A 27,302-nucleotide genomic window follows, 5' to 3' on the forward strand; every position below is an offset into this window, starting at 1 on the left:
GAACACTCACAACAACAGGTGCAAATACTAAAATACACTTTCACCTTTACCATCACCATAGAATACATAGTATTTACGAAAAATACATCAATTACATGCAGAGTTCAAGGGGATGCAAACACCACCATGTCCGAACATGCACCAAAATATGTATTTTTATGTAAATACTACATTTACTAAGGTCATGGTAAGGGTGAAAGTGCATTTTAGTATTTGCATGTTGGTGTAGTGAGTGTCCTGACGAAGAGACCGGTACGTCTGGAAACCGATAGACATAAAAAGCCGGTAAGTGGTAAAATATTAATATTTACTAACATTAATTAAAATGTTTGACCACGAAGTTAATGCTTCAAAGATAAATAATATTTATTTAGTTCATTACATATTAAGAACTAATTTAAACTTTTAATAACATTAAACTTAGTAAAAAAATTATCAAGAACATTTTTAAAATTGATTTTTCATATTTTAAGGCTTTTAATTTCTTAAGGTATTTCATTGTACAATTTTAAACTCTTGTACAATAGAGTTTTAAGATTCAGTTTTTCTCCTAGTTAGTAATCTTATCTTCTTTTTATCTCTATTCTCGATCCAAAATAAGATCCACCTACTACAGTACGAAATTAGGTTCGTACTGCGCATATCTCTCCCGACAGTACGTTAGCTTCACCCGCGGTGCTCATGGCTACGGCGCGGCGCGGCGTCTATAATACTTCAGTAACTCGTCGACTGACTCGCATAGCGCATGCTTTACAAGATACTAACCCATTCAGACCCCGAGATAAAATAAATGTTCAACCGATATGGTCAAATTCACTATCACCAATTGTAAAGAACAAAAGAAAACAGGTAAACATTCAAATCTTAACAATAATGCATTTTTATAAATTAATGATATAAATACTGTACTATATAAAAAAAACGGAATGTTGGTGTTGATTAACTTTATTAATTTTTAAAAGTGCTACACAAACCTCAACGCACTAAGATTATTAGTATATATAAAAAAATAATATCTGAGAACCCTGATATCTCGCAAACTTGTGCCATTCACACAATTTCTGAGCAGACTGGTATCGGGGTGCATTCCGTAAAATATACAGCTCCCGCTCAGTCAATTAACTATCGCGTTTTCGATTACAATATTGGAAACCTGATTCTTTGATTACCTTATGGAAAGTGCTACGCTTAAATTTGGTAAAGAATCATGGCTATTGACAGCCTGAAATTTTTTTTTATTGTGGGATATTTTTTTTCCAAATAAAAAGAGTGAACTTACTTAGTTAGGATATTCAAGAACCGGTGAAGTTAAATCGCTAAATAAACAGAGACGACGATTGAGCATATTTTCGAAAATTGATGATTTCGATAACAATGCAATTAAAGCAAAGGTTCAATCTTTGTATTTGGAAAAAAAAATCCTACAAGAAACAAAGTTTTGCAGGCGGTCTGTAGCCATGATTCTTTACCAAATTTCAAGCGTAGCACTTTCCATAAGGTAATCGAAGAATTGGGTTTCCAATATTGTATCGAAAACGCGACAGTTTATTGACTGAGCGGGAAGACCTAATTCTTTGTAGGTCTTGGTTTGAAAGTCGTACGATATACTACCTCGATGAGACTTGGATGAGACTTGAATGCAGGATATGAATGAAAAAAAAATTGGGTTGATAATACCGTTAAATTGAGATGAGAAATTCCGTGGGACCCCTCTAATCCAACGGGTAAGGGAAAACGGCTAATAGTATTACATATTGGAAGTGCCGCAGAATTTGTTCCGAACGGTTTGTTAATTTTCGAATCAAAAAAAAATTCTGCAGACTATCACGACGAAATGAACGGTGAAACATTTTTGGAATGGTTTAAAAATATTTTGCCATCCCTAGATGAAAATTGCTGCATCGTTATGGATAATGCCCCATATCACTCTGTCAAATAGGACAAGCTTCCAAATAAGCAATGGAAAAAATGTGACATTATTAAATGGCTCGAAGACAAAGGAGAAATTAATGTTGACACAACAATGATCAAAGCGGAGTTTTGCTGCGGGTTGTCAGCTTGTACAGGGGAACATATGACAAGTGTGTGGTAGATATCACTGCAAGCGAAGCAAATAAAACTGTGGTTCGATTAACCCCCCCTAACATTGCGAAGTAAACCTAATTCAATTGGTGTAGTCGATGGTAAAACACCACGTAAAAGTTAACAATACCACTTTTAATATAAGTGATGTGAGAACACTTATGCAAGAAGGTATTGAACGAGTTACACCAGACCATTGGAATAATTTCGTTATACATATTATTGGTATTGAAAAAAAAATGTTAAGTGGCCACATAAAACAGCCAACGACAAGTCATAAGCCCTGTAAATGCCTAGACTTCCATATCCCTTCTTTAAAATGTTGTCTATCTCTTTTGTAATTTGTTAATCTTAATGACTCCCTAGGGGGTGAAAAACAGTATTTTGTCTGTAAACATTTGGACAAACTCAAAATATTTAATATTTACATTAATTCAAAACCATGAACGCCGTGTTCCGCAAATAAAGTTTTTATTCTTCTTTTTGCTTTCCTGGAAAAATGGTTATTTGTTAATAAGCTTTATTTTTTTAAGCCTTTTGAACCCTTCAATTGATAATGTATGTCTGAATGATCGAGAAGCGTCGCAATGCAGAGCCATATGCTAATAAGGAAATCATGATGGAATTAGGTGCACAATAACTTAATTATATATGTGACTTACCGCATGTTTCTTGGCTATCTGCATTACCGTCTTCCATGTTACTTCATATAGTAATTTGGTCTGTGTCACGAACATCTTCTCCTTGGCGGCCACCAAGCTCGCCATACAGTGGTAGCATTCTTCTTCTGGAAGCAAAAAAGGAACAAAAGATCAACCCTGTGTGACTAACTGTTTCTGGCTTTATAAACAATGAATTTGAATCAGAGATTAACGTATTTTTAAAAAACAATATCTAAGTCTAGACATTTTTTTATGGGTCTAAAAAGTTGCCTTTTGGATTACTTGCAATGCAAAAAATATGAAAAAAATATTTGATGCTACTTTTGGCCCTCAACCGGAGCTTGAAGTTTTCGAAAGTCAGTTTTTTGAGCGAAACTGGCTGTTATGTCGTATTTAAGAAAATTAGGCCAATTAAATTTTATAATGTGCATTAAACCTTATTAAATAAGCATCTTAGGGCATGAGTTGCACTTTGTTTTGTCATAAATGGGTAACATTGTTTTAATGAGCCATTGTTTTCGTCAATATTAGCCAGGCGCTCAACGGAATCAGTTCCGCGGAGTGTAAACTTTTTGCATTTCGGTAGTTTTAAAACATGTTCGAATTTGTATTGTGATTAAGTTATATATTTAGTAAAAAAAATATAATTTTATCAATATAGATAATAAACAAAATATTCTGACAGTTATAAACTTCAAATCTCGGTTGAGGGTTCAAAGTATGGAATATTTTTTTAAATAATTTTTAAATTCAATGTGATCCAAAATGCAACTTTTTAGACCCCTTCCACTTTGATGTCTAAAAAAATAAAAAACTTCATGCATCATCGGCCCACTCTAATGGACACGTACAAAACAAAATATTGCTGGACCGGGAACTGTCAACAGCATGCGAATTCAAATAATTATGAGAAAGAGAAAAGGAAAGAGAGAAAAATATACGAAGCACAGAGAGTCCTTATTCAAGAAAATGCACATCTTATTACAATATTATTTTACATTGTAACATAAAGTATTAAACCTATTTTGTCCCGGTAAACTATCTACCGTATTTCGCGGACAATAAGACGCATCGGACCATAAGATGCGTAAAATCTCTGTTTTAATATGTTAATATTAACAGCTCCCAGGGAGTTGAATCCAGTCCTTGTCTACAAAAATTTGGACAAACTCAATATATTATGTATTTCTCTTGTTTAGGTAAATTTCAACGGATGGAAAGGTCGAGGAAATAAATGTAAAATAAAATAAAATAATATAATATATAAGATAAACTATGTGTAAAGTGATCCTTAAACCAGCCAACGACAGGTCATAACCCTATTAAATGCCTAGACTTCCATTTTCCCTTCTCCGAAATGTTTTCCCTCTTAGTTGCAACAAATGTCGATAAATAATCCCTTTAAATCTTACATCAGCCAATGATGGGGCATAAGTTCTATAAATGCCTAATCCTCCATATTTCTCAATGATGACTTAATCTCAGTTGAGAGTTGAGATATTTATATTTCTTTAAATTTATTTTTAAACAATAATAAACACTTTTTTTTTTTTTAAATTGAATCGGCATTCACTTCGTAACACTTCATTATAAATAGTTTTATATCACCCGTCGATGGGAGGAGTGCTCTCCCGAAACTATAGTTGTGTTCTTGTAAAAGAATGAAATTGTGTAACACTGATAACAAAGTTTTATTTTCATAATAAATTAATAATAAACACGTTTGTCGGCGCGTTTCTTATACAAAGTAAATTATCGTAAAAACAAAAAATGTGTATAAATAATATAAATAAATAAAACCGTCCTACAAATTTAAAAAAGAAGAAACAAAAATTGAACACAATATTTTTATTTATCAATCAATTATATTTAATTAAAAATTATTGGGGACAAAACTGATAGCTAACTTGGTATTTGAACTAGCAATGTAACACCGGAGTGACATGTGAACAAATAAAAAAAATTATCACGTCCTTTTTAGAACAGGTTATCCTAGTGTGAAGGACTCTTAGATAAATTTTGTATACAATGTTTCATATGGTTAGTATCAATATCAATAAAAGAAAATCATAAAAAACATCGCTAGGAAAAACTCGATAAAAGAGATATGTAATCAATTATGAAACTTTTAACGATTTGAGTTGACTTTTATAAAAACGCCGTGGAAATTTTCGTAGCACGTTGCATGGAAGCCTTGGACACGAGATACGAGATACGTTACACTTTACCGAGTAATTACAACTCCAACAAAGGGGTGCAAAACGTAACTGTTTTAAAACACACTTTCAGGGAATCCATTTCATTTTCAACGTGAGGGGAGCGAGTATAATTTACGAAGAAAAATATTCATTTCATATTTCATACAATATGAAAACCTTTACATTACGGCGGCATGGGTAAATTGATATATTTTTTAATGTTTTAAATCAGGCACGGGCAAACTTTTTTTATTCATATATTGCAACAGAGATGAAGAACATTTTACAGAAGGGAATACGTCTTTTAGAAACCGTTTTTTAGTCTGAGCCAGATTGCCAATTTACCTCCGAGTTGCGGCCATTGCAGACCAGAATATCAAAATAACCATTCACACATAAAAAAACATTTATAGGTTCTAGTAATCGGCGAACACCTCATATTTCGTTGCTCATATTTTTTGAGTGAAAAATTAAAATTTGGATTTTTTTGGAATTTTCTCCAAATTTTAGGCCCTTTGCGCTAGAAATGATGAAATGTAGGATTTTAAAAGTATTTTTCAGTTGATGACCATGCCAATACGCAAGTTTTAAGCCCTGTTTGAATTCGATAATCGAAAAATCGTCGTTTTCGACCCGCCCGCCTTACCTGCTTGATATGTCTACTGTAATTTTATTTACGACTGTAATTGAGGCTCTTCTGGCCTGTTGTGGTGCAAACAAAATAAATAAGTAACTAATATTGTAACGCGTATGACTGTGTAGGAGTATATTAGTATTTATATGTTAACATAGTAAGTGTCCTGACGGAGAGATGGTACGTCTAGAAACCGGTAGATATTAAGAAGCCGGTAAGTGATTAGATACTTATATTTACTAACATTAGTAGAAATGTTTGACCATGAAGTTAAATCTTTAAATATAATATTTTAATGAAATTTATTTCCGGCATCCTTAGAGAACAGCTCATGTTCATATCCGCCAGTAACTAGTAACCAGTAGTCAGTCAGTAGCCAGTACTCCAGTGGCGCGGTTGCCGGCTACCGGCTGCCGGCTGCCGGTGGGGATGTCCCGAGTATTTTACTTCGAAACAGTCATAATTCTATAATTGCCACTTAAAAAATCAAATAGGCAAACAGTTTTAGAACGAAATAGTCGTAAAACTTCCACGTCGTTATATCAACGTGCCTTTATGAAACAAATGTGTTCCCACAAAAGCATAATTCAATCATTAATGAGTTTTAGTAAATACTCAATTAAAGATACAAAATAATTACTAGTGATACATAGTTTGTTATAACGCTAAATACATAATATTTCAACTCACGTTCCACCTTCAAGCAGTTTATTTGCACTTTTATTGCGACGAGATCAATATCCAGTTTGGCATTCGTAACTAAACGTAACAGAAAAATAATATCAGTCATAACGACATATAGTTCATTGCTACTCTAAGTTAAGTAAACCAAAACCAATCAGTTGACGTCAATAATCCCATTTTCAAATAAGATTATAATTTGTAACAAAATAATATAGGTGTTATATATGTTCTATCGATAGGCGCCGTGGCCCATTTGGTTAAACGGCCTACTGTGAAACAGGCATCGCGGGTTTGATTTATGCCAGCTGCAAGAAAAGAATCCAAGAAATATTATTTTCTCGGTGTGGGGTAGTGGTGTATTTGCAGACCCTCATTCCGTATCTCCTCTTTCCCACCTGCTGACAAACCTCTAAAATAAAGGCTCTAGAGTAAAATATGTACTCATACTATCGATACTCGAATATCGTGATCAGAAAGCGAAGAATAGCAACATCGCGGCAATTACAGCACTGAGTAAGTTTGTTTACTTGATAAAAATCACGAGTGCGCAAACGTATAAAATGATAGTGATTATATCGATAGTATTTGGGTCACGCCAATGTACGTCGACAGCTAAGGTAGCTGAATCCTCGGCCCGTTGCGAGTTGGCTGAACCCATTTACCGGCGACCCGGGCTTGTGCGAGGACTGTCAAGGACACTGCACATCCTTCCCCCTTAACACATTTCCATTGTACAATGCAATATTTCTGCCATCACCGCAGAACTGGCGACGCCCGCTTTCGATGTAAGCTCGTTAACAGATTTATCCGCGGAGATTTGGCCCCCGCCCAACGCTGATTATTTCATTTTGAAATTGAGAGAAGTGTAACATTGGCCCGGTATTTGTTTTCGCGCGATCGATCGGATGCGATGGCGGCGAGCATCGCCGGAAAAATCATTTCGCAATATGTACACTTACGTCATGTAAACACCGTAGTAGTTAACACTTTCCGAGCAGTGCCCAGCGGCTCCATTGTATTCCTGGTCGCGAGCGATCGGGGCTTGGTCTCCGCTGTATTGAGAAAATTCGCTAAAACTAAACTTCGAGTGGGTCGTCGAACCTAGCGACATGTGACGGCATAGGCATTATATTAGACCAGTCGAAGTTTCTGGTTGAAATCGCATCAAACCGACTCTTCGAGGCGGTGGCGGTGGACCCGTTGCCAATTACGATGAACGAAGGTGATAAAAATACTAACCAAAAAATCACTTACGCTACAAGCTTTCAACAATGTCTAATCATCGAATGATATAATATATTTACAGATAATAGGAGAAAAATAGAGATTTAGCCCTTTATTGCGTGTTTTTTTTATTATTAAAAATTATATTTCATACGCTAAAAATGGAAGGAAAATAATTTCTATAATCAGATAGAAAATATAAAAAATATTAGGAAAACCAGGTATGTATCTAATTTGCTGCATTATGCGATGGTTAAACTCATGGAAATATTAAGTATGAAAAAGTGAGGTTATCTTAAATACATTTATTGATGGTAAGCGAAAAAGCAATTTTTATATTTTACTATACATAATGAGGAAGTTCAGTGTTTTTTTAAAAAAATATTTGTTGATAGACTATTAAACTATGCAAATATATATTTTTTTAAATTTATATATCGTATTATCAGCGCTATGATTTTTCAAAGTTTTGAATTAATTCAATTAAATTTCTGAAATTACTCCGGTGACGTCTCAAGTTCTCTTCCGCTTCTTCTCGGTCAGTTCTTATTTATTTATTTAACACTTTATATACATATTACAATATATATAAATATAAGGGCGGGCATATTGCCTTCTAGTACTTATAGTTCTTCCAGTTGGTCCGTTGGCGTAACGTAAACAGAAAAAGTTTCACAACTGTCTTATTATTGGTTGATTCATATGAACTAGTGACGTCGTTCAGAATAGTTCGTTTTTATCAAAATATTTTATGTTATTTTTTTAATACATTTTCGAGTAACTTTGCCGTACAATTGAATGCCCTTATTTTTTTCCGCGTGTAAGAAAACACTTTTTATATCCAATTTCCCGTAAGGCTGAACTTTCTCATTGTACAGCACAGTGACATTTGAATTAGGCAATTCACAGCGTTGCCTTGTTGATTCATATACCATCCAATGACTCGTTACATCTTCGTGAACTTCAGACGGAGGAACCTGATCCATCGGACCTTTAGGCTTCTTTTGGCTATTTAACTAATTCGTAACGTCACAAAATCATTTGTAATATTTGCTTTGGGTTATTTTATGGTCATTTTTGTGGTATGTATCAAATTAGATACACTATGCTTGTTACGGACGTCAAACGGAAAGCGGCCCTTGTAGGGACCGCCCCTGCGCTATATTAAAATGTTTAGACTTAGGGATCTCGGTATGTGTTAGAAATGAGCTGCCCCTCCAATAAAGACTAGTATTTGTCACTTTCGGGGGTGGCCTTTTCCATACCGAGACATTTAGAATAGGCATTTAGTTACAAATTAGTTTTAAGTATATTTTTGAATGTGCATCGTTTCGCGCTGCGTTGCCGCCGCAAGAATGCCGTGTGAACTGGAGGGGGTAGTGCCTATATACGTGGAGGGAGGGAGACGGATGGAGCGGGCGTGCGGCCTTCTCTATCGCTCTCCCTCTCTCCGCGCGGCATACGACGGCTAGACCCGCTCGGCGGGGTGAATGGTGGGGCACGTAGCGCGAACGGTATATAACGTGTACAAATGAAAATAAATGACACTTCTTCTCTGACGTTTGGCTTTTACTCATCTCTACTCGCTTCTCCCCGACCCGGCTTTCTACTCGATTCTTCTTCACTTCGCTTGACACCTTCGCTTCACCCTGGACTTGGATTTTGGACTTCTCTCCCTACGGATTCCTGACCACGGCGAACCGGCAACTTCAACCTGAAATAAGAGGCCCTTCTGAGGACATCTCCGGCCCTGACGAGTTAGACAAGATCGCCTAGCCTCCGCTGCCTTACAACCAGTGGATCGGGACGTGTGCGTTAGTGACTGCAGCGGAACCACAACACGACGCCGGTAGCGCGTTAGCTACAATGCTATTAAGGGTTATGTTTGAAATGATATAAAACTGAAATACACGTAATACCCCTCGATGTTATTGAACACACATCAAATCAAAACTGTTTACATTAATGATGTAAAATAAAAATACTAAATAATAATTTTCAATCAAAAAAAGTATACATGTTTGTAAATAACCGTTAAGTACAATTTCCGTGCTTACTTCTGTCAATGTGTAATATATCTCAAGACTCGAGTAAATAAATGAAAATGGTATTTGAAAGCTCAAAGTCAACCTTCACCACATTTGAAATACTCGAGAGCTTTAAATAAATATTTGATATCAGCCGCGTGCTAACCACGAGTGAATTTTGATTTCTAGCCAAAAGAAAAATATAAAAGCAAATTTGAGTCGTGGCACTAGATCATTATCGAGGGGCATTGTAACGAGTAACGACACGGAGAGGAATGGCGGTGCATCCTGAGGATCTATATTACAATCAAACGATAAGAGACTTGACAATTTTTTGTCGATCTAGTAAGCTCCAATTTTCTTTATGAAAATGTTTATATTCGTAAGAAATGTTGACGATAACAAATCGAAGATCTCTATGCTGACTGCGGACTGCACAATGCCACACTAGTGGCTGGTGTGAGCACTAACAATCTCGGGTGCTACAATTTATCAATTTGGTATTTATAGTGCGGATGCAGCTTTATCTGAAGGTCGGCAATGTCAGTTTCTAGGATGTCCCCAATATAAATACACATAATATATCAATTGGAGTGTTTATCCACAGTAAATTGTTGACATTTTGGTTTGCTATACAGGGCTGTTCTTTAAATCCTGTTACATCCGAAACAGTTTTTTTCAAGTTTGAATTATTCGTCTACAATTACATCAGTGGCTAATTTATGAATAAATTTTAAGGATTCTAGTTTAAAGAGTTCAGTTACATTTATTTTTTTAGTTTGTTTGAAAAGTTCTTTAGTTGCTGTTAGTTAGGGTAGGTCATATACCAACTTTAATATTTTATTTTGCTGTCTTTGTAGTCTGTTTATGTCATTTTGATTTCCCGTTCCCTATAGTAGTTGCATATAACATATTTTAGTTTTTACATAGGCTTCATCTTCTAGCTATAGTGGTGATCGGCTGCGCCAAGTCTTAGAGCCTTGGCTTTTCAATTTAAATGATAACGCTTCTTCATACTTTACACAAGGATACGGTAGGGCAAATTTAAGCAGTCACTTTTTTAAGCATTATTTCTACTGAAGCAAATTCTTGCGATGATTGATATTCATTTGCATTGATGAGTGTTAATATTATAGCCATTATACATGGTGTTCTTTAAACCATGTCACATCCGAAACCACTATGATCAGTATGGGCAAGAAGACATATTGGCATATATTACAATATATTTAGAACGAAGAAAATTTGTAAAAATAAAATATTAAAAAGAACAAATGGTTGCTAACTTCTGCAGGAGAGAAACGAGGAGGGGGGAGGGGGGAGTCTGACACACCTTTAACCGCGTGGCCGCTCCTCCCTCGCTTCTCCCCTGCAGAAGTTAGCAACCATTTATTATTTTTAAGAAGAAGAACTTTTTAAACAAACTAAAAAAATAAATGTAACTGAACTCTTTAAACTAGAATCCTTTAAATTTACTCATAAATTAGCCACTGATGTAATTGTAGACGAATAATTCAAACTTGAAAAAAACTGTAGTAAACATGAACACAATACGAAAATATCAGAAAAATATCATATACAACCTTTAAAAACGAGAAAAGGACAATCTAGACTTATAAACAGTGGACTGAAATTATACAATAAACTACCAGACAAAACTAAACAAAAGACTCATACAAAATTTACAAAAGATGTTCAAAATATTATTATTAACAGTAGAATGTGAATTTTAAAAGTAAAAATATTTTGTTAAATGTATGTAACCCGTAAGAGTTTATCAATGAAAAATTTTAATAAAAAATAAATCATAAATTTTTTTTTTTTTTAATTTGAAATCAACTTTTACCGTGTTTTAAAAGTTTTTTTTGTATTTACATTTTTGTTATACTACTTTTCTACTTATTGACAGAATGCATTAAGTCATTAAAACATGTTCCGAGATAACCGCATTTAAAGCTTTTTTATTCTTTCAACGTATTATTTTTACCACAGTTTTCTATTAATTTTGTTTGAAGCTTTGAAAGAATAATCTTTATTCTAGACATGGCATAAAATTTTTAATCAACATCTTACACCTACATTAAAAAATATTTGAAATATATAAATACTGTTGACTTAATGCATTCTGTCAGTGTAGCCTCGATAATATACAAGTGCTGTGTATTATGTTAAAAATACTTCGACTGGGATTTCAAATATTATCTGTCGTGGTTATGGAATTAATTCGGGGACATCTACAAAATTTAAATATATAATAATAATACTATACAACCAAAATATACCGTTGTTATAATTACAATTTACACGGCCCAATCGAATAATCTTAAATTTCCTGAGAGCACGTTTCACGTTCGAATAATTCGAAAGTTTTCGTAAAAAACATACAAAATTAATCGAAGTATCTAGGGGCCAGGGTCTAGATCGGGACAAGGTCTATGTCTGTTCCGATTTAAAACTTAGTATCAAAAGAGGCCAATATATAAAAATAATCGGATGATTACAACTTTTCGGCGACGTTGAATAAACATTATATCATTATCAATATAATCATACAAAATTGAAAAATTGTTCTAGAAAATTTAAAAATGCAGTGCCTACACATCACGTCCGCGTTATCTTTATTGCACTAATCCAAGTCAATCACATTCAATGGGATGGATTTCAACATTCGTTAAAAAGTGATCACATTAAACTTCTATCAATCAATACATGATAACATTAAGGTAGAATAATATATTTGATATCTTCGTAAATTTGTAAAATCTGAATCATTCGCGAGTTACGAGCAGATAAAACGATTTTTTTTAAATAAACAATATTTTAGTAAATAAGTCGATTTAATTAACGCTTGAAGTATTTTAGTAGGGTCAATAAATATTTTGATAGGGTTATAAAATAGGTAATTTAGATGTATTTCCGTCGATATCTTTTCTCATTCAACGTGTTTTTTTGCCATTTCTGAAGGCAAAGGATAAACCTTCGTAGTGTACGTGCAATTAAACGGGTGAAACGAGTCGAAGCACCGTCGATATAAGAAAATTGATCGCGTCCTTAGTTAAACTTGGCAGATAATTGTTTACACAAAAGCGTGAATTGTTTCAACTCTACATAATAATATTTAATAGAACATAAAGTTGTCAAATTAAATCCAAAAGGTCATAAATTCGATAATTTGGAAATCCTTGAAATCCAATAGATAAAAAAACCGATGTAGATTACTTAAACAGCTAACGCGCATATTTATTTTCCATTGTTGTACCCATTATAATAAATTTAGTAATTATTTTTTAATACTTTATTTTCCAGATGTCCTGATTAACAGTAATTAGGTTCACCGAGGTAGGATAGTCAAGAACTTAGTCAAACAAGAGCCCCAAGAACATATTATTATTTTATTTAAACTCATTAAAATAACGTTATATAAACTTCTGTAACACTTTGTAAAAAGACAAAAATAATTATATTTAATTACTATTTTATTATCATTTTGAACTCTTTTTCCGTAAACATCGCTCGAATTTTATTTCTATAATAAATAAAAAGTCACGAATATTAATTTATATCGTCAACATAAATCAATGGCGAGCGATGATTTTTTTATAGGTAATCTACAAAAAAAAAACAAATATGTACCTGCACATAAAGAATATATAAATGGCTATTTTTTTCTGTGGTTCTGTGAAAACCATATCTGCGCTTCAGCTCTTTACAACAGAAGATTATTCTCAAACAGCAATTATTATCAACTTCGTGATATATGCAGCTATATTCAATACTATTTTAATACAACACTTAAACAAAAGTTTATTAAAAAATACCACAATGACATTCAGTAGATATTATTTTCATTTTGATTAAATTTAAATATCAACACTGAGCACTGGCCGATTCCTTCTAGAAATAAATAATGCCAAAAATATGCGTTAAGCGCCACATGTCAACTATAACATATTAAATAAAAATAGTCCTTAGGAAATAATGTTGCAAATAGAGAATCTTCAAATAATATATGTAATCCGCAAACTTACATAAGGAGAAAATAACAGCAATGAGTTTTTTAATTTTTAATACACCATACATTTTTGTATGAAGAAATAAGCTGAAGTAATCGGCTAGTTTCTACGTTCACTGGGAACGAGCTGAGCGCTATGAGCGCTTTATCGATGTTTATATCAATTTCTTTTTGGGGGAAGATGTAAACGGTGACGCTAATTTATAATAAATAAAAATTAATTGATTTATTTTCTCATAAACATAACTACTTATAAAACATTATTATCAATAGTCAAATATAATGGTAAGCTGCGCATAATCGCTTATTTGGACGATTCGCCCCCGATAGAAATATGAAATAGTGAATAAGAAAATTGATTTGACAGATTTTAATACAGTTCTATGTTTAAATGGCATCTATTGAATTCGTCGAACTGTGGAGTATAAAAACGCTGAGTCTATATTTAAAAAAAAATACATATTATAAAAAAAAGTAAAAACCCTTTAAGCCAGTCAACAAATTTTCTTTGTGAGCCAAAAGTATTGATTTTATTGTATGTTGTAAAATGATTTACACAAAAACTGGTTGATGTAAGGAAGACTATGTAAAAAGCAAGACTACCCGTTCTACCTCAGTATGTATTACGTTTCACATTTTTCGACAGTGTTATTGTCGATAAAATAATCAAATATAAATCTAGTAATAATTCAGTGGTGATTTTTATGGTCTATCTTTTTGCTCTCCGGGCTAATTTGTAAGTTGTCCTTTAAAGCAATTCGAAATTCCTTATAATATAGCCATGAAGAGTGCGTATCAAATCCACTGAGCGTGCACACCACGTAACAAAACGAGCAAAAAGGTGTTTATTTACCTTTAAAGGGAAAAACTAGACAAAAGGTCAATAGTCAATACAAAAACTTTATAGCACTTCCCGGTCCCGGTACATAATGTCTCGACATATTTTGATCGGATATGTTTTTTTTTATTTTTCAATGAAAATAGTACAAATCAACCAAAATAATCCATTTATTAATCTCGGTAGAAATAATTTAATTGAAAGATTTAATTGGCTTGCCGACGCAGGACCGCAGAACGGCATCAAATCCATCTAATACCGTAAGTATTTTATGTAAGTAATAAATCGTCGGATCAGAAGAAAAACAGTTCCTTTATAGATTGGCAGGCGTTAGTAACTAGGCAAGGCGATCCTCCGCGCTCTCCCTCAACCCCCGGTTGTATGGAAAGGGGGAGGTATAAGAGGATCGAGCATAGGCTAAGTGAAGAGATCGGTTCATTGAATCGGAGGGTCACAACATGAACATCGAAGGTGTCTTATATGATTTTAAATCAAATTCAAAGAAAATAGATAAAAGTTACATAGCATCTGTTCCCAATATTATTTATTCGTGATCGAGTTTTCTTACCTACCAATCCAACTTTTTGTATGTTTTTTGACAAACGAACAAAATAATTCAATTAATAAAACACTGCTCTCAGACATCAAGTTTTGAGATTTGATCTCTGAGACTTATTTCTTGATATAATAGCAAAGGGTAAACAATGCAGTAGGTACGTTATCTCGTATTTATTTTAAACAGTGGCGTGTATAGTTTAAAGTTGCAATTATTTATTTACTAACGGACGCGGTAATTCATAAATGTTGACACAAAATACAATAAAATAGACAACTTGAACAAGAACAAGAAAAATAGCAAAGACATGGATGTAAATGTAAAAAATAAAATTGTGACACCAGAGCTTACAGCCAATGAGGATTATGTTAATACATATAAAAAAAAACCTTTTTAACTGTATAGATGTTGAGGATTTCGAACATAAATTTATTATAATATTAAATAGCATTATTAGTAGGTACATCATGTAAGTACAAATAAAATAATAATAATATTTTATTTTTTTTAATTAATTGACAAAAAAATACGAGTTAAAAAACAGAAACCATTTTTTACGACAGTAGCTAGTAAACATAGCGAGCTTATTCAAATAATTTTGTCTGTGTATGGATATTATTTGAATTTTAAAAAGCATTATCTAAATAAATAAAGTTTTCTGTTATGTGCGGTAAACTGTTGCCTATATTGAATGTAAAACCATGAGAGCAGTGTTATATATGGGAATATCTGCTAAGTGCTGATGATTAATTTGATTAATCGAGAGATTTGTCTCTTTTAATGGGCCCCAGTGCAGTGGAGTATAGGGCGGGAGATGGTGATGGTATCGTCTCTGGCCGCCGGCCACCTGGCAACACAGTCGATATAATAATATTGCAACATCAATAATAATGATTACACTTTTGATTTTCTGCGATTCTTTTAAAACGGCGAGTGGCCGCGCCGCGTCTTTCGCGTTATGGAGATTTGGTGCGCTCGAGTACCGAAATAACTGGTACCGGATTAAAAGAGTTGGCTTTGAAAAGATCATAAATAGAGGTATGCGGTGGTTTTTATTCGGATTCACATACATTAACTGAGTACAGAAACGAACGGGCGTGGAGTACTGAAGAACGTTGTTTATCAGTTCGCTGAAACAGACATCTACAATAGTGATACGTTCAGCCGATCGATAAAATTCATCGAAACATACTTGTTTTTTCACAGCATAAAACATTTTTCACATTGCAAGGAATTATCGTTGGAATAATTCGATTTTCGTGTTTACTTCCGACGTTATTTCGCTAGTTCCGTTTCAAATTATTTTTTCATCTACACTTGAATTATATGTTTAGGAGAGCTTTAAATAACATTCATTTTTGTAGAGGGACAAAAAAGTTTGAAATATCAGATCACAGGCAAAAAAAATAAATACTATTAATCATGTATCGTAAAATACAACAATTTAGGATGCTACCAGAATACGTGTAAAAAATGTGGAAATGTTTCTCATAATCATTATGTGTGTGTTCATATATTATTTATTATAACAACGTAAATACTCTTACATAAGCCTAGATATGTGGGGAAAAATCAACATAAAATATGTGAATTAAAGAAATTATGTTTTTTTTAAATGACTAGGTTTTACACACAAATTATGATTAATTTTTGTGTAAAAACTACAGGCATTCAGGGATTTCTAAGGGCTGTGGTAGATAGCAGTGTTAGAAAAAAAAATTTAAAAATTATAGTCAGGATAGTTTAAAATAGCTTAGAGGGTGTTAATTTTTGACGGATTTTATAACTTTTTTCCTAAGTATAAAAAAAATGTTTTTTTTTCTCGAGTAGTCATGAGCAGGTCCACTCGCTGGTGCCCGCTTATCGTTGAATTTTGAGACAGGTTGTACATAGATATATTTTTTTTAATTATACATTTATTTATTTATGCTTTATTAAATTAGTTCATAACATCTTAAGAACTAGATAATATAAACTTTTAATAACATTATAATTTTTTTATAAAAATTTCTTAAGGACATATTTTTTATATTTCTATATTTGAAGCACTAACTTAGTAGTTATTAATTATAATAAAATAAATAATTCGTCAGTTGATTATACCTTGATAAAGAAGCTTGTGTAGTTTGAAACCGGTCGGTAGAAAAAACAAAAAATAAGTGGTTAAAACAAGGTTTTTTAAAATTTATTTCATTTTATTATTCTTTATGTTAAGTATAAATAATATCATCATGAACGTAGAACAACGACGGATGTGCTAAAAACGCGTTGACTTTTTATTATATTCAATCTTAAAAAGGTTTTATAAAGGCTTTATATTCCAGGGGTGCAATTAAGAATCCTCTCTATACCCTAGAGAGCGGTTAATTGGGGATATTTATTTTTTCCATGCGACAAATTGTTGCTTCATATATGACCACAATAATGATTAAATGTCAAAAAATATAAACACGTGAAAACAAACATGATGATTTTTATTCAGACCATTATTGCGACCCTAAGCATTACCCAAAACACTTCATTAAGTTGAATTCACCAAACCGGATTAGTTTTATTTCCGTTTTTGAAGCAGTTTTATGCACCATTTGACGTTTAGTCATCCGCGTGGCCATTATATGAAGCAGAGTGTCGTCACATTAAAAAAAAATCTTCAAATTAATCACTTTCTAGGGGGTAATGAAGATTCAGAATATCATCACAGGTATGATTTTTTAAATTTATTTATAACTAACCCAATTATCAGACTATGTACTTTTGCTCTCATATTAAGTTGAAGAGAATCACATACGTCGTTGTTCTACACTCATGACGACTTGTCATCTATAAAATTCAGTTATCAGATAGCTTTAACAGAGTAGTAATGAAAAATAAGTAGGATTTTACAAAAATAATCCAAAGCTTGATTGGCAGGCAAATTTCTATGCGCAGGGATATTTTATGTTCGTATAATAGAAATTACAAGTTTCATTTTAATGCTGCATAATATTTACTGCGAATTTGTCAAATGTGTCTATAAAGTACGCACTTAAGAAGAGTAGGTCCTCACTTACATACTTGATAATCAACAGAAATGCGGTACGAAAAAGCGAGAAACTGAAAGAGAGGAACTTGACATAATTCCGAGTAATGAGATGTCAAGTACATGCATATTCCCTGCACGGAGGAGAGGAGATTCTGTGTGCAATAATACAACCAAATGTATACGAATGTACACAGCAAAAAAATATTTAAGGACCAAAATGTTAGTGACCGACTAAAGTTTCGGTTTCGGCCGGTTTCGGCCAATAAAACAAGTTTCGGTTATGGTCAAAAATTGGCCGAAACTTCGGCTCAGCCGAAACCAACAGTCAGGATGTGTCGTATTACGTTCGACTGTACTCGGGCGCATCTTATGGCTCGTGACTCTAAGTTCTGCATTCTAAGATCTTTCAAATTTATATATTTATGGTTAATAAGTTAAATTTCCTATATTCGAAACATTGAAGAACTGTAACATATAAGTTATATGTTCATAACAACGAACCAAAAAGCGCTTAAAGTAAACAACTTTACTCATTAAATTGATGCCTTTTATCACATTGTGCATTTTATTTCAAACTTATTTTAATTAATTCGCAAGGTTTAACAATAAAAACAATAATTTTGGGCGTTTTTAAGTGACTTTTAACTCATTTAAATAAGTTTTGGTTATGGCTGAAAATCTTTTTCGGTCGGTCACAACAAAATGTTTCTAGATCATCATCGTTGTCGGCAACATTCACCCAAAATCTACATTCGTATCGTAGGTATCTAGTGTTTGTTCCTTTTTATGCGATGCTAATAAATTAACGTTGCTATTTAATAAATTCACCGCTGCGTAGTTTTGAGAGAAACACAACCTCACATCAACAGTGATATACTAAGTTAACACAATGTATGTAGTAGAAACTTTGGGAATAAATGTGAATATTAAATAATAAATACTAATTTCATTTAGATTATTAAAACGAATGTTCACAAAGTTGCCGCCCATAAATTAAGTGCTAAAATATTGTATTTTATCATGCGTAGAATCGTGTTTAATCATTGAAGTGAAATTAATTTCGTATTCCTTTTGAATGAATAAGTAATTACCTACTAATATCGTTATTTTGATTTGGTATGATGTCAGTCGTTACTACTTTAATCAATATGCACCGATTATTGCTGATCACTGAAATATAATTTATATGGCTTTCTCGATGAGCAATAAATTTTCAATCATCAATTACATTATGCAACTTTTTTTTCGTTTCTTTAAATACTAAACAATAATTGATCCAGTTGTTTGTATTCGTGTATTATTTTAAAAAATGCCGATAGCCAGCAACAAAATCACGTATTGGTATAATTAATATTTTTGAAAATAAAAAATGCTATGTTTTATGAATGACTTCATTTGTTTACACAACAGACTAGTTACGGCAACAATACGTTGCCCTCTTCAGGATGAAGAGAGCAACGCGCTGTTGCCGAAACCAGTCAATTGTAAACAAATAAAGCGGTTCACAAAACAAAGTATTTTTAATTTTCAAAAATATTATGTATTACAACGATCCACAAAGTTAGGGCTACAAACATCCAAAATATGATTTATGTATATTATTTTTGTTGAATACGTTATATAAAGGCTGCAAATAATAACATAAATATACAACGAGTTTCCCAAGGAAATAACAGAAAAAGTTAATAAAAAGTATATAAAATTTATGTTCTTGATAAATTTTGATAGAATTAACTATAACCTACATGTGATGTAAATGAAATGTTTATATTAGTTTATATGTAAGATCCTTATGAACTAACTTAACGAAACATAAATAAACAAAGAATAAATATAAATATCAGAGATAACTATCGTTGAGCACTAGACAAGCAAAATACGAAACGAATATTATGTTTGTAAACAAACACAAAAAAGACTTAGAATCCGTAAAACAACAAGAATCGGGTTCTATTTGGTTTAATTCGCAACGAAAACAATAAACAATGTAGGTATATTATCATTATTTTTGAAAACATTTTTTCTGGGTCCAGGCGGAAGAAGAATACAGTTCTGTATTTTATTTTTGTTAGTGTACACGGCACAAATGCCATTCATAAACGTAAGCATAAATACATTTAAACATAACAGTGTTTTATTATAAATTTATTAAATAACACAAAAACAATATAGTTATACATATTACACAGTTACACAACGTATAATGTACTATATTATAATACTATACGATGCATTATTAACATACTTAGATATAAAGATAACGCAGTAAATTAGAAATGGCAAAAATTATAAATTCTTAATTTATTGGCATTGTTGCAATGTATATTGAATGGGGAATTATAACAATTCACATAAAAATATGAAGTAAATAAAACTCTCGGTGACTCAGATTATTTGGAGTTCTTGAATCGTAAACCTTTTTCAGGCACTTGGCACTTACACATAGTATATACAGGGTGTTCATTAAACTTTGTCACATCCGAAACCACGATGATCAGTATAAGCTAGAAGACATATTGGAACATTAAAATAATTTTTTAGAACGAATAAAATTTTGAAAAATAAAATATCAAAAAAAGCAAATGGTTTTTTACTTCCGCAGGGGTGAAACGAGGAGGGGGAAGGGGGGAGTCTGATTCTGCGCCGCGCTCCCCTCACTTCTCCTCTGCAAAAGTAAGTAACCATTTGTTTTGTTTAATATTTTTTTTTTTTTTAAATCTTTGTTCTAAATATTATTTTTAATATGCTAATATGTCTTCTTGCCCATACTGATCATCGTGGTTTCGGATGTGACAGAGTTTAAAGAACACTCTGTATATATTTATGTTGTGCCATCGAGCATATTTCTGCACTTTGACTTTGTTGCAGCATAATTAGAAAATCCCACTTCTCATAAATAAGTTGTGGAAAACAGAAGTAAAACAAATAGATTGTTTTGACACATTGGCGTACGTGATACCTGGGATATTACTTTCAAAAAAGCCAATATACTCTTATGTATAACTATTATCAAGGAGTGGTTAGATCAAAATCTTCTCTCGCTTAATTGTAATAAAACACTGTTTATTCCATTTTATAACTCAAAATCATCTTCCCCTTCTTCTTCCCTTGATGTAATGTTTTATAATAAATATTGTAATCTTGCCATATGTAAACACTGCGAAAATATGAAGTCTGAAAGGTTAAAAAAATACCTGGGAATAATCATTGACTGTCAACTTAAATGGACTTATCATCTTGAAATAATTGTTAATAAACTGAGATACTATGACTGATTTAACCTATGTCTTCAAACGGTTAAGTATTTACGTCCAGCTAAATACTATTAAAATGGTATATTATGCACTTGCATAGTCATCGCTTTCCTATGGAATAATTGGATGGGAGGGAAGCTTATAACAACCATATTAAACCATTAAAAAACTGTTCAAAAATTTATTTTGTTTAATGCTTCACAAAAATCGCACTTTTCCCTCTTTCCAATTGTTCCAAGAAGCTAAACTTTTAGATATAAGACAAATATATTGTTTTCAATGTTTAAAATATATATTTAAGAACCAAAATATATATATATATATATATTATATATACAAGTAATTCAAATAGATCAACAAAATATATGTATATATATATTTACAAGTAATTCAAATAGATCAAGTCAAAGAAGGAATCGTGTGTTAGAAATACCACATTGTAAAACGAGGCTAGCACAGAGACATACATGCATATTTTATAGGCCCAAAAATGTTTAGTTCTTTTTTTACTGACAATATTTCATTGATCCCAAACTTTCAAAATTTTCCTTCTTTTAAAAAACACGCACTATCCTGGATTCAAATTAAAGGTACTAGTTCTTTTTTTCTATGATATTTTTTGTTGTCCTTTAATAATAAGGAATATTTTTATGTTTTTTTTTGTCATATTTTCTATTTCCTTTTTTAATTACTATGAAATAAAAAAAGTACCTTATAATCTTTTACAGAATATTTATTTACTCTTTCTTAATAATAAAAAATATTATACCGGACTATTTATTATAGGAGCAAAAATTTATAAACATTTATTGTATACCCACGAACAGGCCATGCCTTTGTGAGATTTTTTGTTTACTATTTTTATTGTTAATATGTATTTCATTGCTGTGTAATTATCCTTTATTTTTTGTATACTCTGTTTTACCTCTTAAGTATATTAAAAATATATATAATTTAATCTTTGTTTCACTGGAGTCACTGGTTTAATCTATTAGATTTTCATAATCCCCTGCGCTTAAGCTTACTTTAACTATCACGGGAAATGGATTCCTAACCCAGGAATCGTCCTTATTAGTTTTGGGAAAATATTGCATAAGAGTTGTTTTCGCATAGAATTACTCATTTTTTTGCGGAACACCTAAAGTGGAACACGTATTCCGCGGAACATAGTTTGAGAACCCCTGAACTAGAAGCATTGCGTTACGAGCGATGGCAAATTAGTCACCGGGAAAAACAAATAAAATACACAATCGTTTTTACTGAAATAAACTGAAGCAGAAGAAAATTTCAGATCTTACGCTCTGCTTACAGAGAACATGTTATTTTAGATTAGTTTCAGTGATTTCAGTTGCAAAGTAGAAACGAAATTATTATTATTCACGTTTCAATAAGTGATAAGTATTTCGATTTGTTCCGCGTCCGGGCGGATGAAAAATACGTTTCGGGAGTATCTAGGACAAGTGTGCGAGGACTTGAACTGCGGCTCATATATTGAGGCGCAGTTCAGGTGATTTTCACAAAAATTGCGCTACATAAATTATCAAACTGTAATAAAGAGGGCTGAATAGAAATAGAGTGCAGTGGAGGACGAGATGCGGGACTTTGCTACAAACCAATCCCCATGATTGAGACTGCGAAAAATTATTTGAAAATATTGATATACATAATGCTTGAAGTCCACAGTTCGATTTCAGGAAAGGTTCAGAATATTTTTTTGTTTGAAAATTGGTTTTACTTTTTTACCAATGCAGTAATCTATATAGCATCAGATGTAAATAAGTTGATATCAACAGACGAAGATGACATCAACAACAAACAGGTACTTAAAAGATAACATAAAAAATACGATAGTATTTATATTGATTAAACAGTCAAACCGATGTGATTCGCAAAGTGTGAATTTAAAGGAATCGTAGAAGCATAGAAAACCCCACATAACGAATCTCTCTCACAATTTCACCCCTTTCCCCACAAACCGTTTTAGTTTGATCAGCCACGATGTAGGTTTCTCGTATCTCATACAGATAAAACTAGACAACCGTTCTTCTGATCCCCATACGTAAAAGCGGCGTGATATTATTATGTAGGTATATAAATACAAGTAAAGACGAACAGAAAACATAATAATTATTATAACATGAATGTGGCAAATATTATATCTCGCCATGGGCGGGAATACTACAGTAACTGGCGTATGACATAATGTATCTACAGATCACCGACTACAAAGTATTTAATATGATTCCAGAGATGCGACTCGGCAGTAAAGTGGCATAATTTGACGCCTCCAACAATGCCATTCAGCTAACTCCAAGTGCGGAGCGTCAACACCTATACAAAATCCATTAATGATATTAAACACAATTGTCACCATTGTGCCAGCAAGATGTATCCAAGATCGACTCGACTGCTAGGCACGGCATCGCCCATACGGGTGACGTGTTACACAATAGAAGTTATAACATTTTACAAGAAAACGAGAGTTTAAAATATGGAAAATATAATAATTGGAATCATTCTCGAATCTGTGTTATAGAACGTTTAATTAAAAGATGTACGAGTATGCACGAGTGAATTTCCCTAATGATTTCCGAGAATCAAATTTTATTTCCAAAGTTAAAATTTTATAAATCTCCCCTTATTTAAATTAAACAGTCTGAAAACTTCTCGGAAAAAGAACAATTAATATTCAAACAATAATATACGAGTAAAATCCGAGGCAATTTAAAATGAGAGAAATAATATTACGGAACAGACGAATGTCGAGAATGGGTATAATAATAATTTTCATGAAGTGGGTACTGAAATAATTCAGGAGTCGGTAGGAGGATGTAATATTGTTACAGTCTGTTACCTCATGCACGTCGGTGTCAGTGTGTAGGTGACGGACGGAAGTGGCGAGGATCATTCAATAGAGAGTAGCGGCGGCCGCGACCAGGAGATCAGCGTCGGGCAGGAGTAATTGCGTCCCGTCCGCGGCCGGAGCACGAGCGCGGCGGTTGGCGGCCAGCGCCCGGCGGCGGCTGACCGCGGCAGCGCGCCGGCGGAGACTCCCCGCCGAGATGAGATTTACGAAGGGCATGGCGCAATCACATTCCGAGATATGCACTTCTAAATACGAATTACGCTCATACACGAGACTCAATTGGAGCGGACTGTAACGAGGAAATCGCGACTGCCCGATTGATTTAGATTTATATCATAATATAAACGGTTTGTTTACTAACTTGCCAAATATAATAACTCTTAAATAATCAGCTATTCGTACGTTCGTGACGCGGAGTCTAAATTCTAAATAGGGGGTTTACGGTGCATTTGGAGGCAGTACTCGATAAACGAAGGCCGTCATTTATTCAAAGCATTAGACTGTTGGCGACGAACACTGACGCATACCTACTGTGGAAAAAGAGTTTAGCTCGTCTTTATTATCAAATTGGAGTAACATTTTACGATCTACATGAGGATCAGGAATTATGACCGATTCTGTTATTAAATCATCAAAATGCAATAAAGTCCGTATAAAACAATGTCGGCCAATTTAGTAAAACGATTTAAAGTAACAGGACAGACGACCAAAGTGGTCATTTTAGACATTGACTATTTCGAAGTATCTACTCAAACGTAATCGCGTAACTCTCATTAAATCCAAAAACACAAGTTCATACACTGTAATATGTAGCACCGTTTATTTAGGTATCTATTTAATTTTATTCCCTTTTTTTGCAATAAGAATGGTGGTGCATCGCAGTCAAAGTCAACAAAAATTTTAAAATGTAGTATTATAAAACTATTATTACCTCTCTGGTAAATAATTATACTCGGTACTCATAAAATAATTTCAGAGCCGCAAAGCTAATTATATTTGAAATCATACAAAATTATAGTTTGTTCCGATACATTTAAATTTCTTTGCATTAGCAACTTCTGAAATTTGACAAAAAATATATAAAATCAATACAGAATTATATGATTGCTTTTTTGTTTTTCCACATTATTAATTATTTCTAAGGCTTTGCGATACATCATTCCGATTACCCGGTATTTCACTGTACAAATAGTAACTGAAATAATAACACAATTTCTAATACGTTTTTCAACATCAACATTTAAATATTGTAAATATCACAATATTGTGTTGAGACTACAGAACAAACTAACTTTAATTATTATTTAAAAAATCATAAAAAACGGTTTATAAATTAAAGTTCCGATAAGGTTAAGGTGCCGATTATTAAATTCTTGTATAATGCCAGTACTCCTATATGGGTGCGAATCTTGGCACCTTACCAAAGCTCAGAACAACAAACTCCTAAGTTTTGAGAGTAAGCGCTTGAAGAGAATATTAGGTATAAGGTGATTCGATTTTATAACTAACATTGAAGTCCAAGAACGGACGCAGCAGCCTCCTATAAGGAGCGTCTTGAGGGTGCGGCAGCGGACCTGGAGAGCTAAAACCCAAGTTGCCTTTCTTTAAACCTGCGGGCTCGCGCCGTCCTGGAAGGCCGTCGATGACGATATTTCGACTTCATTCGGCGGAACTAAGGAGCGCTGGATTGACGTGGGAGGAGGCGAGAGTGCTGGCTGGCGATAGGGTCTCCCGGAGGCAAGTGGTGATGTCCATGCAGGTAATTTAAATTTAAAAAATCTATTATATTCGGAGTTGGAAAAAAAAGACTGAATGAAAGCCATTTTGCCACACAAATGAAAGCACTCTTTTTATTGTGAATTTCTATGTTGCTCATTTTAAATGGGAAAATAACGACAAAAAATGCTCGACGCGCATAAAAAAGAAATAAAGGTATATTTTGAGTATCGACGTCAGACTCGGGAGGGTGTAAAATTATTTTCAGACGTTTTTATTTGAATTGTTAATCGCGAATTAAGGGTAAACAAGAGGGTGAACAGTGTTAACATCAATCAGGCGCCACACTTGTCGTGACGGGAATTATAAAATACATTCGTTTTTATTCTCTGTTGTTAGTATTGATGGCAATTTCCATAATTTTAAAAAGCTTATGATACGTATATAAAAATAGAAATAAATGTATTTATGAAAAATTATCTTAAATCAATACCATTACTCAATGGGAAAAGGGAAAAAAGAGAAAACAGGAAAGATGGAGAGATTAAGGAAGAGAAAGGCGATGTTTCTTCAGACGTGATTTAAACAGAGATACTGTAGTAACATCTTCATTAAGAGACTGCCTTGAGAATTAGAACGAAGAGGTAAACCATGAACTGATAAACGTTGAATTTTTTCGCGGGGGTATATAGGAGCGAACAGAAGTGAGAGGGAATGATAGTCTCTCAGCTGTCTAATTTTGAACCATTTCAGTTGCCTACGATAATCAGAAATGTGGTCATATTTCCTAAGACCAAAAATATACCTTAAGGACGTATTCTGAAGTCATTTAAGTTTATCGAGTTGCTCACAGCTTAAATCAATGATGGAAACATCAACGTAATCTAGAATGAGTAGTAGTGATGCTTGTACGAGAGTGCATTTAGTATTAACGGGTAAGTATTTTTGCAACCTTTTAAGTGAGTATAGACTGAAAAATATTTTGTGGTTTTATTTATTAGTATGAGCTCGCCAGCATAGATGTTCATCAATTAGTACTCCTAGATTTTGTATAGATTTCCTGTATGCCGTTCTAAGACAGTAAAAAATATATAAAAAAAACCGTAATCAATACATAGAAAAATAAATAAAGGTAGTAGTCAAAATATAATGAAAAACACAGAAAAAAATGTAGTAAAATACATAGTAAAAACAAATTAAACAACAAAATAAAATACTTAGTAAAAACAAAGTAAAAGACATAGTAAAAATAAAAAACATAGTAAGATATAATCAAATATATATATAGATATATAGCAAAAAGTAAAAACAGAGTAAAACATCTCAAAAAATTCAATCAATAAAAAAGTAAAAAATGTTAATTTAATGAGAAAGTTCAGTTCTGCGGAAAATTGGGTATAAATACTGTATTCTTACATGCGGTAAAAATTGGAGCATTTAATCGTTAGGCGTAGTTTCTCTAAAATGTATGAAAACATTAATAAAAAGGAACTATTTTAAATGATGAGACAAGTTCTTCTAAATCAA

General features: G+C 32.9%; 1 protein-coding gene across 10 annotated transcripts in view; it reads right to left on the minus strand.

Moving 5' to 3' along the window:
- sky (GTPase-activating protein skywalker) overlaps positions 1–27,302 on the minus strand; it is a 100,563-nt gene that overhangs the window by 13,871 nt on the left and 59,390 nt on the right. For all 10 annotated transcript variants that reach the window (XM_088242613.1, XM_088242608.1, XM_088242609.1 and 7 more), the window contains one exon: positions 2,745–2,869. In XM_088242613.1, coding sequence (XP_088098739.1) covers positions 2,745–2,869 — 125 coding nt within the window. The remainder of the gene's footprint in view (positions 1–2,744; positions 2,870–27,302) is intronic.

Source organism: Micrasema longulum, unplaced genomic scaffold, assembly GCF_059751315.1.
Source record: "Micrasema longulum isolate JH-2025_06_02 unplaced genomic scaffold, ASM5975131v1 h1tg000147l, whole genome shotgun sequence".
Classification (NCBI taxonomy): Eukaryota; Metazoa; Arthropoda; class Insecta; order Trichoptera; family Brachycentridae; genus Micrasema; species Micrasema longulum.